This window comes from Lissotriton vulgaris, chromosome 8 (genome assembly GCF_964263255.1).
Source record: "Lissotriton vulgaris chromosome 8, aLisVul1.2, whole genome shotgun sequence".
Classification (NCBI taxonomy): Eukaryota; Metazoa; Chordata; class Amphibia; order Caudata; family Salamandridae; genus Lissotriton; species Lissotriton vulgaris.
Window position 1 is genome coordinate 236,074,734 of NC_141696.1, and position 18,809 is coordinate 236,093,542.

Here is an 18,809-nt window from a genome sequence, read left to right on the forward strand (position 1 = left end):
CCAAAATCAAGAAGCAGTGGTTACCTAGAAAAAAAAACTACATTAATTTTCAGAGTTCCTGCTTTTAACACCTTCAATTTATCATAATAATGTGAAACACTTGAATAAAAATATCAGTAAAAGGCTAAGTCCAATACCAAAATGTCCCTTCTTTCCAGCTGTTGGCATTGATGAGGTCAAATCTGCATTTATTGGTACTAAATCGGACTCCTCCCAGTGGTCCTTGCCTAGCTAAAGATTTTCACGTGGCAGTGGATGTGCTGGTCACCACTTACATGACCATTATTAACAACTCCTCTACCACTGGCACTGTTCTCTCTAATTGGAAATAAAAATAGTGATCCTGCCTCAAAAACAAAAATGGCTGACCCTGATATTTCCAGCAAAGCTTGCTACATTACTTTTTATATTTATCACAGACATTGCTGAAAAGGAGACCAATAAACAATTGACCACCGTCAAAACATATTCTCTTCCACAGTCAGAGGTCACCTGTCTTCTCCACCTCACCTGTGTCTCTAGAGACCTGTAGGTGGTGGTAGAATGGTGGAGGCAGTCATCCTTCTTCCTGCTTCCTTCCAGTCTCAAGAGAGGGGGACGAATGTATGTGATGGTCCAGTGTCACCAAGAACCATCACTTCTTTCCGCTATGGTGATTCCCTATTCTCTTATAATGTGTAGAGAGCACACACAGCCTTGGCAGGAAGGTTGGTTGGTTGGTTTGGAGGGAGAGCTCAGCGAGTCATAAGAAATGATGTTAGAACACCAAGTGATGTGTTTGTGGGGGAATGACGGAGAGTGCAAGGATACTAAGTATTATTTTTTTGGAAGGTGAAGCGAGTGGCAGGACAGAAGTGATAGAATACATTTTTAAGAGGCAGTGGTAGGTGTTGCTGGAGTGATGATCCCAGAAGGCCAACTATTTGTGTTTTTTGGGGAGAGCCTGAGTGAGCAGTGAAGGGGTGGGAAAGCGATATGTGTGTGGCTTCACCTAAACAGCAGATTCACTGGTTTACCTACATTGGAAACTGGGTCTATACAAAATATATAACTGTTTACAAGTAGCGATCCGTTTCACCACTGGTTTCTGTTAACCTCATAGGAAACTCGAGATGTCATTTGAAACCCTTTACCGTTAACATTAGCTACCCATCTATAATTCTATAGAAATTTGGGATAGTGTTAACACAGTTATGTAATACTTGGTGGTGCTGCCATTGAAGTAGGATCTTCTTATTTTGTTAATGACGTGCATTTTTTGTTTTTGTCATAGAGCTCCTTTGCTTACCCGGGCTCAGCAGGCCCTGCTGAACACTGACCTTGAAACATACCTGAGAACTTGTTGCAACGGTGAGGTTTGTGTCCTAAGTGCTACAGAGTGGATTAAAGATCACGCAGTTGATTATCTTTGCAAGGAGCTCATCTCCACCACTGGACAAGACACGCAGAGGACAACATCAAATGATGCCATTTTTACAAGAATGTGGATCTACAGCCATCACATCTATAATAAACACAAAAGAAAGAATATCTTGGATTGGTCAAAGGAACTCCGCCTTTCTGGATTTAGCATGCCTGGCAAACCTGGTGTTGTCTGTATAGAAGGCCTGCAGAGTTCATGTGAAGAGTTCTGGGCAAGGTTTGCTTTATCTGATTTATACTTTTCTGTATACGTATCCTAAAATTAATATACATTTCAGCTTTTTAGGTTGGTTGGCAAATTTAGTTTGCGTTACTTTTAAGCGGGCCTGGATATCAGTCCTTAAACCATGCTCTGCCATATTGCTTTGCATACAGTTGCATTTCTTTTTCTTCTTTACTACACACACCATTGTCGCTATTTCCCCTCCTTTCTTAAGCTGATGATATACAGGAGTTTGCTGGCCCCTTTCAGATGTATCCTCAGCTCTATTAATTTTAGGCATTTCATTTCTGAGGAGTATTGGCTTAGTATGAGAAGCCAAGCAAACCGCATGAAGCCATATATTGGATGTCATGTAAAATTGTTGTACTTTCAGAGGATGGATTATTATTGAAATCCTTTTTTCCCCAGAAGAGGGATTTATTTTCAGTAGCAGTCCAAATTTGTAGTTTGGCAAGATTGACTGTGCTTCATTAAACATCTTAGCTTTGCAAGACCCACTGAAGTACCTAATTGCTAGCAGGACTGGATCATTGTATATCTACCTCTATGTGGAAAAAAGTAGATACCTGCAAATATAAAAGAAAACCTGGTTCAGGTTGTGGTCTCACCTCCGTGGCCAAGCAAAACAACTGTAATGACTCAGCTATGTGTGAGTTAAAACAATATGAAGCAATGGAACTGACTAAACAATCACTAGAAAGGTGAAAATCCATTTCAAAATTTGGGTAGGGTATATGTTCTGGCTGCATGTCTACTGCTTCTTTTGCATCTCATTTTTTGTAAACCATTAGTATAACTTCTTAATGTGCATTAGATTTTGTTTTATACAATATGGGTATGTATAAAACTGTATCTGTCCCTGTCTGTGCTTTATAAATAGATGGGAAAAAGTTTGCCTATGGCAGTTTAAAAAAAAAATTCTAAACTTACAGAGTTTGCTTCATTTCCTAGATAGTAAGAAAGAGCAAGTGTTTTAGTCTCGTAGAAAATGGCACTGGATAAAACTGCAAAAGAGATAATTCAAGTTGCAATTTTTATGCAGTGATGTAGTCTATGTAGAAATGTTTTATTTCAAAGGTCGCACTTTTATTTGAGATTTAGGTTGCTCAAATACATTGCTATTAAAATGTAGGATTAGTTATTAGAATCATAATCTACATATGGCTGCTAGTCCGCATTCTTAGCAACACTTTTTGGCTCACACCCCATTTTAGTTAGGAAGTTAAGCTAAATGTCACATGTGCCAAACACTACTTATGGTAATTTGGGATGGCACTATTGTTCCAGCACTGCAAGATCAAATGGAGTTAAGATGAATCTTGAGAACAGGACCTGCCTCTAATTCAGCACGGTAAGCGTTTACCCAAAGCCAGCGTGCATGGAGGTGAAGAAGAAGAAGCTGTAAATCTTGGTCTAATGCATCTATTTGTGTGCCAGGATCACAAATTGCATCTCCCCTTCCTTACTATTTCCCATTGGTCTGAGCATCCACCGATACCATAGTGATTGACTCTTAAATTGACGTTCAACTGAAAATGTTGTTTATAAATTGAAAAACCTAGTCTCATTTACAACTTGTGTGCCTTCCCCCCAGATTATTTGTTTTTTATTTTTACACTTTTTAAAGGCACCAGATAACTCAGATGTGCCAATGGTGATGATGCCTGAACACTTGGACGGACAAGTGGATGAACCTAGGACCTTAACATAAAGGAGGTTCCTGGAGATCAACTACTGTATTCCTTTGTCTCCCAATCCCTCCAAAATGTTTGCTCACCATCTGCACATTGGGGGTTGCAAGGACAATACCCTCACTAAAAAGTTCCCTTCATGCCAAGCAAAATACATACATTGCATTTGCCACTAAACTTATTTACTTGCTCGGTAGATCATTAAAATGAAACCAGCTTCTTTCAGTCATTCACAAAATTCATTGATGACAAGTTCAGGGAGACCGATTGTAGTCTTCAATCTGTCACTCAACGGAAGAGTCAGTAGGGTATAAAAAAGTAAGTTTGCCGTAGTTAGAAGTTGTGTTACGTTTGAGATATTTATTTCACACTGACTAACCTTCGATCGCGTCATACTATTTGCTGCATTAATTTAGTGATATCAAAATTGTTACATGAAAAAAGGATGGGCCCCCTATGGGATCAACTCCTTTCTTATCCTTTGGTGCTCATTAATATCTGGTAGTGCTGTGGGCAGGGCCCCCACCCCCCCTGCTTTGAGCAATTTTGAAGGATCATCTGATTTCAGAATGCTAATCTTAAGATTCAGGCAAAATCTCAATACCCTTGCCATTTGGTACTAGACCACTTGTCCCAAAGAGTCCTGTGCATTACCATACCTGATTGAATGGAATTGACCATTTAATACGGACCAAGGGCATACACTTTAGAGCTTGCTAGACATGTTGTTTAAGGTTATCTTTTAAGATACACCTAGCTGTCTTTTTTTGTGTATTATATGTTTTCTCTTAGTTTTCTTAATGGCAGTAGTAACCCATTTTGAACAAGATGTGTACCCTATCAAAAAAGGTGTAAGTAGCAATTCATATTCCTTACTTTAGACGATAGTACAACTGACCCCAAATGTGATACAGGAATCTGAAAGGCCACTGGTTGTCAAATATTACTCTGGGGGTTACAGAGTTGCATCACTGGTTTTGGCACAGAATCAGGGCCCTATAAAAGAGAAGTTGACTGGTTTGAAAGAACAACCTCATAAACTCATATGATTAAGCTGTTAGCCCAGTTTAGCGTTGCTGTACCCATTCATACATCATTTCCAAATAGCAGTCAGTTTAATGTAGCTGTACCCATTCATAAATCATTTCCAAAAAGCAGTCATTTAGGTTTCATCAGAGGTTTTGATTTTAGCTCCACCCCCGCCCCCCCACCACCGTCTGTATCTGTATACATCTGACCACAAATTGTGTGACCCTGTTCATTTGAATAGTGGTCGTGTGTAGAAGGTAAAGAAGAGATGAGTAACTCTGAAATCCTCTGCCAATTTAATCTGCTGCGTTCTCGTCTACAGACAAATGAAACCTAACTTGAAAGATTGCCAGTGATCCTAACCTATTTTGTGAAGTTCGCCAACAAGGTTCTAAAAGATTGTATCTGAGAGAGCTGACTGATTGGGGAAAAAAAAGAAAACATCAGAAGTGATTTATTTTTAATGACAAATATTTTGAGTTTTGAACAATTATCACACCAGACATATCCTAGAGGATCACATGGAGTGCCGGAATAATGACACTATAGTGGAGATAAACATAGAAAAAATAAGACTTAACCTCTCCCCAGGTCTGACCAGTAAAAGACACCACATGCCTCCCAAACCCCTGTGGCTCCACTTCAGCCACATCCTCCATAAGCCTTAAGTTCTTCCTCTAGGGAATAATTGGAGTTCTGTGGTCCTTGCAGGACAATGCCCCAGTATTTGCCCCATGTAGCCCATATTTTATAAAGTTTGAGGGAGGGGACAGCCCCTAGCATTATACACATATAGGAATTTCCATGCTCAAGCAACAGTATAGCACCCCTGCTTCCACTGTTCCAAGGATTGGGGGTGGGGGATTATGGGGGTGTCAGTATCTTTCCAGGCCCTAGGAATCTCTCTTTCCGCTATCGCCAAACCCAACCACAGCAGGGCAGCATGATACATATCTGCTGCGATCTCTTCAATAGTTAGGATCGCAAGGCAAGACCCGGCCCAGCACTCGTTCAAGGCACCCCAACACCCCCGCCCAAAATGGGGACAAGACAATCTGGTGCATTGCCAAGTCATATGCAGAAAGTCTCCTCTTCCTCACAAACGCTGCAGATAAGTCGGTGTGTCCAAGATTCCCATATCCCATAATTTCTCCAGAGTATAGTAAAATCTATGTAGATATTTCCACTGTGTAAGGCGGAACTGCGTAGCTATCGCTGCCTCACAGGAGGAGGTGCAAGTCTCTCACCAGTCATCATCCGTAAGGTGTCCCAAGTTACCTACCCAAGCCTCTCTTAACCTATCGAATAAACCTGATGTGTTGCTCACTAGTGTTCGATATTCCTGCAAGAATTTGTCGTCATTTAGTTCCTGTAAAAGTAGTTTGGCCTCTAGAGGAGTGTGGTCCAGTATGTCCATGTGTTCCCTAATATATTGAGTGAAAGCATGTTTCATTTGAAGGTATCTAAAAAGATTGTGAGTGATGTAGGTTGGACTCTTCTGCAGCTCCATTCATAGTGGACTCCACAGGACATTCCCCGATTTTCATATGCCAGTGCCATGATTTTAAGCCCTCCAAGGCCGTAACCTATGACAGCTGGGCCCCATGCCATAGCAGGGGTTTCCGTTTCCAAACAGCCCTTCAATCCAAGGGCCCTGTGGGAGTCCTGCCAAATTGAAGAATCCCTTTTTTTGCCCCTGAAAGGTGCTCCAGAAGAAATTCCCCATAACGCAGATGGGGAACAGTAATCCTTTATATTGCCCAGTGTTCAGTATCAAAGGCAGGGTCCATTGAGTCAATTAACCACTATTCTCTTATGACAATGAGGTAGGACTCCTGTAATATGAAAGTTTGTTGGGGGTCACAATACCTCAGTTGTTTGGAGATTTATAACACTTGAGGAGGGTAATCTGTGGGGTGTGACCCTGCCATAGGAAGTCCCTCAACAGGGAATCAAGCGTCTTGAGTGAGGAGAATGGAGAGGGATAATTATGCAACTGATGCAGCAAACGAGCAGAGCGACCATTTTGTAGATGGCTGAGTGACCAAGAATGGATAGTGGTAGGGTCGTCCAGAAACCCTGGTCCTAATACACCAGTTCGAGATGGGGTTGAAGATTGCGTTCTTAGGCCCGGGTGAGGTCGCAATATACGTGCACTCCCAGATACTGAAAACCCTCTCAGAGATTTCCTACCCCTCCCCCGCCATCTCCTAGGATCGGGAGGACTCAGTGCCCCGAACTAGGGGTATCGTCCATTAAAATCAAAACTTCATCTGCATATAATGTGATCCTGTCGGACAACCCCGGACCAAACTCCAGACCCCTCAACTCTGCATCTACCCTCATCCACCCCACCAGCAGCTTATTACGATTGCAAACGGCAGGAGAGAAAAAGAGCATCCCTAACTCGTCCCCCTGTGCAGCGGAAATGGATCGGACATTGAGACTATTCGCACTCTCGCCTAAACATCGATGTATAGCAGTCATGGCCAGGAGATTAATTTGAGTTTTTGCATCTAGCAAAACAAATAATCCCATCTCACAGAGTCAAATGCATTGTGGAAATCGTCCAACAGGAGTATGTGAGCCCCAGCTTGTCTATCTGCCAAAGCCAGTGCATTATTTACCCGTCCAATATTCTTATGTTCCTCTATTTGGCATAAAGCCAGATTGGTCCGTATCGACTAAGGAGGTTATCACGAAGCATAACCTGTTCGCAAGGATCTTTACCCAAATGTTTACCTCCGCGTGCAAGTGGGAAATAGGGCGGTCAGATGAACAGTTGTCTGGTCGGTGTCCAAGATTTGAGTATAACAACTATTTCAGCTAGCCGGAGATCGGGGAGAAGAGTGTCAGTCTCCTGGTCCTGCTGAAACATATTCCACAGAGAGGTTCCATGAGCAGCCCTTTGTAGGCTTTAAAGAACTCCACTGGAAAGCCATTCGTGCCTGGGAGTCTTACCCAGGTGGAGATGAGACAAGGCAAACCTCATTTCCTCACAAGTAATATCCTCATCTAGTGAGTAACTCTCCAGGGTTGATGGGGTGCATAGGCAAATCCCTCACAAAGTCCCTCAGGGCCTCCAAGTGCTCCCCAGGTATCTGTGCATACAGCGATGTGTAATAAGTGGTAAAATACTGGACTATTGCTGTCCCTTCAGCATGTCGGGTTCTTCATCTGTTAAGTTTGTAATATTCGTGCTCTGTGCTGTGTTAGAGAAGAGCCAGCGGAGAATCCTTCTAGTCCTATCACCATACTAAATGCGGTTCTGTGTAGCAAACTAGGTTGTTCTGGCTTAATCCAGAAGCAACTGCCGCCGTACCTCTTGTTGATGTAGGGAGCCTCTGAGGACCAAGAGGTCACTGGACAAGGAGAGCCTGCTGTGGACACGGCTGCGGCTCGGGCGCTGCACATTGGAGGAGCTGGAGTCCGGGATCGCCTGGCGAGGTCGGGCGGCTAAGGGACGCGAAACGGAGAAGGGCTCCCGGGACAGCACCGGACCTGTGAGGGCGCCACTGGGGTCCTGCACCGCTGGCCTCGCCTGGAGCTCATCGTGAACGTGAGTGCTGTGCTACCCACGGGAGGGATACCAACTATCTGTGGCCCCGCCCGTCACCACCGGAGCTGAGGAGGGCTCCCGTGTGGTGGTTCCTCTGGGGAGTCTGGGGTGGCGAGTCGCGCCTAGAACAGCGCACACATCCATCGGGCACTGGCTGCGGCAGTGAGAGCGGATCGCTGGTTTGGGCTCGCCACGGACCCGACAGCCAGAGGAGCTTGTCGCCGCCCCCCCCTGCAGACATCGAGAGGGTCGGCTCCGCAGGGCTTGACCGGAGCTCACCCCCGGGGGTCTCCATCTCCCTCTCCCAGCATCACCGGTTGCAGGCTCGAGCCGGGTGAAGGGACGGGCACCGGGAACATCAAGGCTTGCTACGGACGGACGGGACGGCTGGATCAGACTTCTCAGCCAGGGGAGACATCGGCTATTCCCTGCGCCACCCCCGCTACCGCCAGGAGTCGACAGGCACGGAGTGGCAGCCCGTGCAGGGGTGCTATGCTATGAGTGGCCGCCTGAATCACTAAAAGGTGTGTACACATTAGTCTTTTACTCTACTGATCATTCATGCCCTCTCTCTGCCCGGACTGATCAAGTTTTTAGTTCTCTCCTAACAAGGGCATTTTCGGCGACGTGGCAGAGGCTCTTTTGTTAAAAATGGCGGGGGCTATAAACCTGAGTAATAAATCGCACCACTGCCCAGATGACCATGAAGATGCATACCAACTCGGTCAGGGGTCACCTAAACTGTGATAAGGTTCTCTCCTCCTCACCAAGCAGCAACATGGAAGCAGCAACATAGAAGATGGACCAACTCGCACATTAATAGAAAGGGAAACTGAACTAGCTACATCTAGCAACAACAGACAAAGGACTTGTACTCCTGCCTCCCTATTCTCTATTTGGCAGCCATCTTAGACTAGTCCACCACTTCGGTGGCCTTCCCAGACCAGTCACCCTCATTAACTAGCTTTCCCTTATTGCTCGTTTCTACCCTCTATGCTTTTCATTTGATAACCTCGTGCACTTTTATTGCAGTATTATACTTCATATTATATCTCAGATTTGTCTATTGCACCTATATTGGTTCCAGTATATCCTTAGTATTTTATTCCTATTTGTATGCTGTATTTTTTGTAAACCGCACACACCTCACTTTTATTTCTATTATGCACTGATTGTTACCTCATATATTTTGCTCATTCTTGTAAGCTGCACCCATTCACTTTCTATTCCTGAAGTACACCAATGCTACCTCTTACAATCTGTTTATTCATTTTGACCATTCTCTAGTGTTACTTTGGGTCCATTTAACTGATTGCTACCTCATATTCGTGGATTTCACTGACCTCTACCTCATATTCGTGGTCACTAACTAGTCATTCCCTGGCATTGTAACTAGCGGCTGACAGCTTTTTATTATTGTCCTATCTCCTACACCCACCATCACAGCCTTTCTAAAATGGAGCTCAACGGCAAGCACACTTTTAGAATTAACTACCCCTCCACTCTCACCAAAAAAGCCACTAAACGTTTTAAACATAACTTCTTGAGGTCGCACCCTGAAACACCCTTTGCCGACACCTACTTCTCACCGGGCAATGGAGCCCTGAATACCGATATCATCTTCCACACCTCTCGCAGAGCCCAATGGAGAAAAACGTTCCTATCCCTACTCTCCGTCTCCTCCACCAAGAAAACAACTCACGGCCTAACCCTCTCTATCACACCTTCCCACCTCTTCCCTGGCAGGACCACCATTACTATCTACAATAACGGGATTGTCCTAATTCAATCCACGGACAAGAACTTGGAACTACTCGACAACCTGTTCCCTAAGTTCAAAGAGCACCTTTCCAAGCCGCAGACCCCCACCCAGAATTTCACCAGCACTATCACCCCTGACGTCGCAGCCCCCACCTACAACACCTCTTCCCCCAGCACCCCAGTAAATGGCCCACAGGCTGTTAATGCCCCACACTCCCCAAGGGCAGTCACAATTATCTCCACCTCATATACTAGCCTCCCCTCTAACATGACCCCTCTTACTCCCACTCATTCCCCCTTCATCCCTACCCCCCCTGACATAACAACTCCCACCCACAACACGCCACCATCTGAACACGTCACCGCTCGGAGTCTATCCACCCCCCTTCTCCCTTCCCCCCCACGGCAGACCCCTCTCCCTCCCTACTCCCTCCCTCGAGTCTCTCACACCTGACACGACAACTCTCACCCACAACACGCCACCATCTGAACACACCACCATTCGGAGTTTATCCACCCCCCCCCCCCATACCCCCAACGGCAGACACCTCTCCCTCCCCACCCCCATCCACGACACTTTCACCCTCCCAACAAAAGATACAGAACACACCGCCTCCCTTACCTTAGCATCCCCCTCTCTCCCACCTCCTATTCTCAGCCCTCACTACCCTCCCGTCTCCCCCACTGACTTCAGCCTTCACTCACTCTTCTACTCTCCGGCACAGTCTCCCACTGACGTCACTACCTATGCCTCCCACGCTCCGCCTGCTTCACCAACTTCACCCACACCCATCGCTCACAAACACGCCCACACTTTGAATGCCATACCACTCATTAGCACCACAGAACCTTCCAACAACGCTAGTATATCCCCCCCCCCCTCGATACCTTGCCCGCTTTCCAACGCACTACTCAATCATTCACCAATGGCTCTCACCACCAACACCATCCCCAGTGCACCTCCCGACCTGACTTTATCCACCCTCCAACAAGTCAAAGAGGATATTCTACAAATCAAAAAAGATATCCACGCAATCAAAGACCTTCTCTCCCCACAGCCCAGCCTTCCTCCCACGATCCCTCTACCCTACAAACGACACACCCTTCCTACATACCCTCGCCTCCGACGACACCCGCGCTGGCCGACTATCCCCGTTCGCAACAACTCCCACCGCCCCTGCCGTGTCCTCAACCCATTGTCGGACTGCGACCTATGCTCTCTCCTGCGCTCTTATGGCCCAGGTCCGGTTAAACACATATCCAACACACACATCCCCATACCCACAATTCTTACAAACCCTCTGAGGCTCCCAACACTGAACAACAGAGGTTCCGTCCCTAACAACCTCAGAAAAGTTCCCCTCACACTAGAAAGTTCGACCACCCTTCTCTCTCCCAAACTCAAATGCATCCTACTCAACTGCAGATCAGCCCAGAGACACGCCTCCGACATCGCTGATCTCGTCTCAGCTAGGGATCTGGACCTAGCCTTTCTAACGGAAACGTGGCTTACTGAAACCTCTACCCTGATTATTGACATACTAGTCCCCCCCCAATTATCACATCATTAAGTTGGACAGGCCTCCTGGCAAGACGGGCGGGGGAATTGCATGCATTTTTAGGAGCAACCTCTCCGTTACTATAGGCACCGCCCCCTCCCTCTCCTCCTGTGAACTCCTCTGCCTCGACATCACCAGCGAGGGCAAACAAGTTTGTGCTGTATATCTCATCTACCACCCGCCTGGTGACAATCTCATATTCACCCAACAACTCATGGACATGATCACTTCCAATGCCGGCCGGCAGACCACCCAAGTCTACCTGGGTGACTTCAATCTCCACTGGAACGATCAGAAAGACACAGTGGTGAATAGTCTCAAAACTCTCCTTAATGCGCTTGACCTCACCCAAATATGCGATAGACCAACACACGACAAAGGCTCGATACTTGATCTCATCATTACCAAAGAGAACTCTACACAATTGGAGGCGATTCTACCCTGCGATTGGTCAGATCACCACATTATCACCTTCTTTATAAATGAAAAAGTTAAACCTAACCCTGCTCAACCAATCAAATCCAAAACTTGGAAAAGAGACATGAAGAATCTTAACCCCTCTACCCTGCCTCCCCACATCGGCAATCTCCTCCATCCCCCTTCAGGTGCCTCGGATGTTCAATCACTGACCGACCACTACCTTGACTCTATGAAGACAATAGTCAATGAAGTCGCCCCCCTGCAATTGAAGAGAGTCTCCACCAAAATTTCTAACCCCTGGTTCGATGACAGACTCAATGACGACAGGCGTACTATGCGAATGGCAGAGCGCACCTGGAGATCTGACCCTTCAGCACTGCACCTCAAAAGGCTTAAGAACAAGAGAAATGCCTACTTCAGGAAAATAAAGCGCACAAAGTCGGACTTCTTTAGCCGCCAGTTGGACCAAGCAAAAAACAGGCCAAGAAAGCTGTTTGAACTAATCAAGACCCAAAGAAAGACACAACCCCTACAATCAAACAGCACAACAAGCGACACCCCACACTGTGAAGCCTTCTCTGCTTTCTTTAAGCTAAAGACTGACAACATAAGAAATGACCTCATCATGGATGTAGGCCGATTCCCCAACCACACCAGAATGGCTAACACTCAACCTAAAAACAAGGCAACTTGGATGTTCTTCGATACCTATTCGGAAGAAGCAATTCACAAACTGCTCTGCACCTTAAAGCCCTCCAATCACCTCACAGACCCTCTACCTGCTAGTGCTGTAAAAGACTTCATCCCCGTGCTCCTCCCTCTCTGGACCAAAATCGTCAACAGCTCTCTGCAACAAGGCCTCATTCCAGACTCCCTCAAGGTGGGGCAAGTCACGCCTATACTCAAGAAACCTACAGCTGATCCGTCTGACCTAAACAATTATCGGCCCATCACCAATATCCCCACCCTGGCCAAATTGCTGGAGAAATGTGTCCAACTCCAACTAACAAAACACATTGACCAATACGACCTCCTCAACCCTCATCAATCAGGTTTCCGAGCGAAACATAGTACGGAAACAGCTATGACACACATAATTGATGACGCCCTCCAAATTCTTGATCGCAATGAGTCCTGCCTCCTCATCCTTCTTGACCTCTCGTCAGCATTTGACACGGTCAAACATGAGAACTTGCTGGAGCTGCTAAGCACTAGAATGGGTCTATCGGGAACTGTTCTCAAATGGTTTTCGTCCTTCCTTCACAACCGGTCTCAGAAGTTCAAGATCGACAATGTGCTATCTACACCTGTGCCTGCAGATCTAGGGGTACCACAAGGATCCTCCCTCTCCCCCACACTGTTCAACCTCGTCATGGAACCGCTCGCCACCTTGCTCCAAGCTTCCAATGTCGAATTCCATATGTACGCCGACGACACACAACTTTACCTAAAACTACAATCCCCTGAAGATATCAAAGATCTGAATTCCACGCTTATTAACACTCAATCTTGGCTGGCCGTTAATCACCTCAAACTAAATGCTCTGAAAACTGAGTTACTACTCATCTCACCCCCGGCGAAAATTTCCATCACCCAAACCTGGCTCAATAACTTAACAGCACTCAATGTCCAACCCACAATCGTAGACTCGGCGAAATCCCTAGGCGTCACTCTCGACGCCAAGCTCAACATGCAGCAGCACGTTAGCAAAGCCACAAAAGCAGCTAATTTCCAAATCAACACACTAAGGAAAATTAAACCCTTCCTCCCTGCCGAAGACTTCCAAACTGCTGTACAAGCTTTAGTCATCCCCCGAATAGATTACGGAATTGTGACCCTCAGCGGACTACCGCTATCCACAACAGCACCCTTAAGAGCCTCCCTGAACGCTGCCGCGAGACTCATTACTGGATCAAGAAAGCATTCGCATATATCCCCAGACTTAAAATCGCTAAAATGGCTGCCTTTTGAAGCCAGAATACAGCTAAAAATTGCAGTTATGACACATGCAGCCGTGCACCACAATGCACCCAACTACCTCGCTCAAAAGTTGTCTATATCAGGAGGGTCGAGATCCAATAGAAGTACAAAAAATCTACTCCTGAAACCTTGTAGATTCCGGAAAGAGAAAACATACAAGCGCTCCTTTTCAGGAATGGCACCCAGGATCTGGAATGCGCTCCCCCCTGAAACAAGGCTTATCTCCTCCACTACACTCTTCAAGAAAGAGGTGAAAAGCATCCTTCTGGCCAAGATCTCCTGAACCTCACAGGTGCTGGATCAGTGACTCTGCATTGCTTTGTACCACTGTTCTCATTGTCCCTTGGCACCATACTTCTACTTGATGGGGACACTACTACGCTACTCTCGTCTACCGACTAATATAGGATACACGCTGATCCACTCTCCCGTTGCCCTCACTCAGTGTTCTCTATATACTATAACACTGGTATAAGCCATCCACATACCCAAGGTGTACCTGAACACCCCTGTAGTGTGATCAACGACTTGTGCTGTCTTATATTACTTGTTTATTTGATTGTATATGCATATGTTTTATGTATGTTATGATAATTTTTACCATGTTAATGACTATTACACTGCTCCCATTATCTCTGTTCATTCCTACTGCCCCTACCTTGTCCATGTGAAGCGCTCTGATATCTGTAAGGATCTTGTTCGCGCTATATAAAACTTTGAATAAATAAATAAATAAATAAATAAGCTGCCTCTGACTCTGAAATGTTGGACTCCAGGTCTGTCATTTCCTGTGTGCGGTGCCTGCGCCTCCCATGACGTAACCAATAATTTTGCCCCTAGTGGTGGCTTTCAGAGCCTCCCAGGTAATCTGCGGGGACTCTACCGTGCCAGCGCTGGTGCCCATGTAGCCTTGTATGACTGGGTGGATATGAGACTTGGCTTTGGCATCCTGCAGCCACCAGGCATTCAGGCACCAGCCCCGCTGTGAACGACTTGGGCCGATTCGCAGCCGTCATTTAAATAAAGAGTGATCTGAGTGACCACATGAATGCATGTGCAAGTCACACACCCTAAAAAATTCTGAGGCTGGAATAAGAAAGTAGTCCAAACGGGGGATGACCCTGTGCACCCCGGAGTAGAATGTGTAGGCCTGTTCCCCTGAGCGGAAAGCTGCCACGTGTCCATCAAACCCATAGCCTCAATAAATGGGGAGGTCTCCGGGCCGTCTGCTGCATCAGGAACAGAATGACATGGTCTCCATGTGTGCCGAGTTCGAAGCAGCAGCTTCCTTCATCGCTGGCCCTGCCTCGTAGCGTCACGTTGAGTGGAAGATGCGGGCGAGTATGGGGTGGATGGGGTCCCTGGGGGCAAACTTTGTGCCATGGATCTGTGTGGCCTCTCTACCGCAAAATCAGGATATAGCGTCTTTCCCTGTACCCAGGTTTTCAGCCATGTGGTCGATAGTTGGGTGAGGGACATCCCCTCCGCACCCTTAGATACCACAAGTAGCCTTATTTTTTACATGGTGATCGACCTTCTGCATCATCCACCCGAACTTCTAGTTGGCTCACGGTTTTCTAGAAGTCGGAGATTGTTGCTTTTAATATAAGGCCAGTGTTCTCCATGGTTGAGCTACGACTCTCTCGCGTAAGTCCTGCGACAGCAGAGAGACATTTACTTTCAGTTCGCCTTTTTTCCCTTCCAGAGATGATCAGAGGTCTTGGATTGGTTGGAGTTTAAGAGCAGGGTTATCAGCTAGCGCTGGCGTGGCCGCCAGGGGGGACTCCTTGCTGGCCATCCCGCGGGTCTCGCATATGTATTGATGCACTCCTGGGAAATCTGGGCCCTGGGTTGCTTGTCCTTCCCCATACTGAGCCCAACCAGTTCCCCAGTGGACAGAGAGGGTAGTGGCACTACAGCAAGCCCCCACAGCCTTAACAGGAAAGAGGGGGGGCACAGACCGCTGCTCACTCGCGAGTAATTCCAGTGCCTGGTAGGCAACCCCCTCCCCCACCACCCACTTGCTGAGTCCCAGGGAAGAGACAATAGTCTGGTCTGCGAACCCTTGCAGGGGCCCCAGACAGTTGTTAACCACCAACAGCCGCCTTCCAGGGCCACTCCTAGGGCAACGTCAAAGGGTGCGAGCTCTATAGTGGAGCCATGGACCAAAAGCCTCCACACCCACAAGGCGTGCCCTGTTTCATGCCAATCCAACCTGACCAGCCAGGTATGTCCCTCTAGCACCATCTCCTGCCACGCTACCACCATTCCCGGGGGACCCAGTTCCCCACTGCTCCTCCCTGTTGTGGCCTCCTGATCGAAGCCAAGGGGATGACACCCACCGCCTCTGAGCCCCACAAACCTTTAGTTTGATTTAAGCTAGGACATTTATGGCATTCCTTACAATACCAGTGTGGAAAATTATCTTCCACTAAGTCAAGAGACAGTTTAATTAATGACCAAACCTAAGATGGTGGCATTTATGTCTTAAGTAAGCACTGGTGAAGCTGTTGCTCAGGATGGTTTATAGATGTTCTCCTCACCATCTAGACTCGCAAGGGCGGTATTGGAGCCAGGTATTTTTGTCCTAACCTAGGGCATTTTAATTTTGTATTAAATGCATCAGCAAAACAGCTAGATTTCATGTGGTCCAATTTCACTTATTTATAACTTCTTGAATGTGTGCTATTTCCCTAATCCCTTTTCCCTAAAATGTGTGTTTTGTCTTTGCAGTCTTTTATTGCAAGTGATAATTTTTTCCCTTCTGTTGCCTTGAATGTAGTATTTATGACTGATTTGTTCAATATAGCCTTTGCTTTTAAGAGTGCACACATCTAGAGGTAGTGATTGTTCTCTCTATAGACTGGGAGTACATTACTCAAATGCTGTTTCATTATTGTTATAGAAAAAGTATACATTTTAATACGTTTATTCCCCCCCCCTGCAGAGTGCGACGGTTGACATGGAAGAGAATTTTAATTCGTCACAGAGAAGACTTTCCCCTGAATGGCCTGTCTGATGACATAGAAATTCAGAAGCAAAGAAAATTTTCCAATTTTGAAGAAAAAATATTTGATGTGCATGGGACTAGAGGAAATCACATGGACCTCGGACAGCTTTATCAGTTTTTAAACGAAAAAGGATGTGCTGACGTCTTTCCTATGTATTTTGGAATTGAAGGGCAGTAATCTGATTTAGAATATGTATCCATTTAATATATTTTTTTATGGCAAAGCATATCCCTAATTGTACTAAACAGAACTTTAAATCAGACTTTTATATGATGAACATTTTTTATTTTCATCTTATTACCTGCTGTTATCATTCTAAGAAAAGTTGCTTTGAAAGAAAAGTGGCAATATGATGTACAATACCACCGTAATAGATGAATTCAAGATTAAATACAGAGGATGAGCAAGTATTTTTATTTTGAGAGGCTCAAACAGTTCAACAATTATTCATAAATAATTAATTGTAATAATTATTTATTTGATGGTGCATCAAGGTGGGATTAGCGGTGTACAAATCTTTTGTTTTAGTCTTGTTAGACTGCTGGAGTGATGATACCTCCCATTAATGCAGTCCAGATTACATTTTTCTAGATGCTGTGGGGCCAATACAGACTGAAAGTTGTAAATCTGCACCTACAGTTCAATAATCTCTCATGAGTGCATATTTGACTGTATGGATTACACAAAACATTTCCAGGTGATGTTCGAAGCCTCATCATTAACAGCTTTCCATATGTAATGCGGGGAAAGTTTTGTGCATTACTTTTATTCGCTTTGTTGGAGGCATTTCCCCACTATGCAAGTCTACGCATTGTTGAGTTGATTATGGTGAGGTGCTTGAGTGTGCTATAGGGCTATATTTTGCATTCACCAGGAATTATTTTTTCTTCCTGGACCAACCCCTTTTACTGGTACCGTCAGGCATACTGGGGATGTTACCTCTCATCCAGGAAAAGCTTTGCTCCTGCCCTTGGCACAAGTATATCTTCATTGATTTCTGATGTGGGAATGGGGTCAGCGATGACTTCGAGTATACGTTCCAGTTTGTGAGTATTCCCAAATTTTCTTGGGGAACCTCGCTGTGAAACACACACTTCCAACCTCTTGAGTAGGATTTACTCATTTGTAAAAGAATGTACAACTCAAGGTCACCTTTTATGAATATCTTTCACATGCAGAAGTGGCCTGATAAATCAGACCCTTTAGATCAAATCAGTTCTGATGGCAGACCTATATTTGTTTTCATATGAAGGAATGCAACATTTTCAACAGTAGAGAACATTTTAAGTCTTTCATTTTCAATTAGTATGTGAAATAGACTCCTCACTTGTATCAAATAGGCATTCTTGGGTGAACATCTTGCACTAGTTTTGAAATCACATGTCTCCTGTCTTTGGGTTTTGAAACTGAAATATGTTAAATATACCTTATAGGTTTTACTTCTTAGTATTTGTGTGGATCAAAGTTGTTTTGGCACGTACAGCACACTGAACTACCTTTGTCTAACTATTTTTAAAACCGGTTGAGACAATTGTAAATGTTGATCATAAAATACTACAAAATTCCAAAGTGCATTAAACTAACAGTTCATAATACACCAAAAACTGTATATTTGAAACACCACCTCAAAAAAAAGAAGCAGCTCATTCAGGAATATCTTATCCTGACACTAAGTGCACCTCTAATACAATTAGGAATTGCAGAACACATTTCTACTTAATCTAACTGTTGTAGGTACTGAAAGCCCAGTTTATAGTATCTAAAATTCATAGGCCGTAATAGTGGTACTAAAAACCAGGATTGTGCCGTTTTATAAAGGAAATGAAAAAGCATAAGTTGTACAATAGATTGGGTTGAATGATTGTCCCAGGGAATATGGAAAAATTATCGAACCAGCTACCTTGTTGTTGGAAATCAAAAAAAAAAATGTAAAGAGCACAGCTGTAGCCTAGTCAGATATAGTCTGGATTGCGAGTTAAGAACAACTGTAGCTCAAAATTAGGGGATAGAATGAGGTATCTTTCCTGAGAAGACATCCGAAGAGCATTAGCTTGGCTTAAGTTACGGCAGTGAGTAAAAAAATAAAGACCTTACCCAAGCTTTCGTTGCGGGCAAAGTAGTTCAGGGATTGTAAATAGACCTGGAACTCCTAAG

At 45.2% G+C, this 18,809-nt stretch overlaps 1 protein-coding gene across 2 annotated transcripts in view; it reads left to right on the forward strand.

Moving 5' to 3' along the window:
• Window positions 1–17,062, forward strand: part of RWDD2B (RWD domain containing 2B) — a 113,335-nt gene extending 96,273 nt beyond the window's left edge. For both annotated transcript variants that reach the window (XM_086934022.1, XM_086934024.1), the window contains exons 4-5: window positions 1,274–1,639; window positions 16,592–17,062. In XM_086934022.1, coding sequence (XP_086790148.1) covers window positions 1,274–1,639; window positions 16,592–16,832 — 607 coding nt within the window. In that variant the 3' untranslated portion in view covers window positions 16,833–17,062. The remainder of the gene's footprint in view (window positions 1–1,273; window positions 1,640–16,591) is intronic.
• The last annotated feature ends 1,747 nt before the right edge of the window (window positions 17,063–18,809 follow it).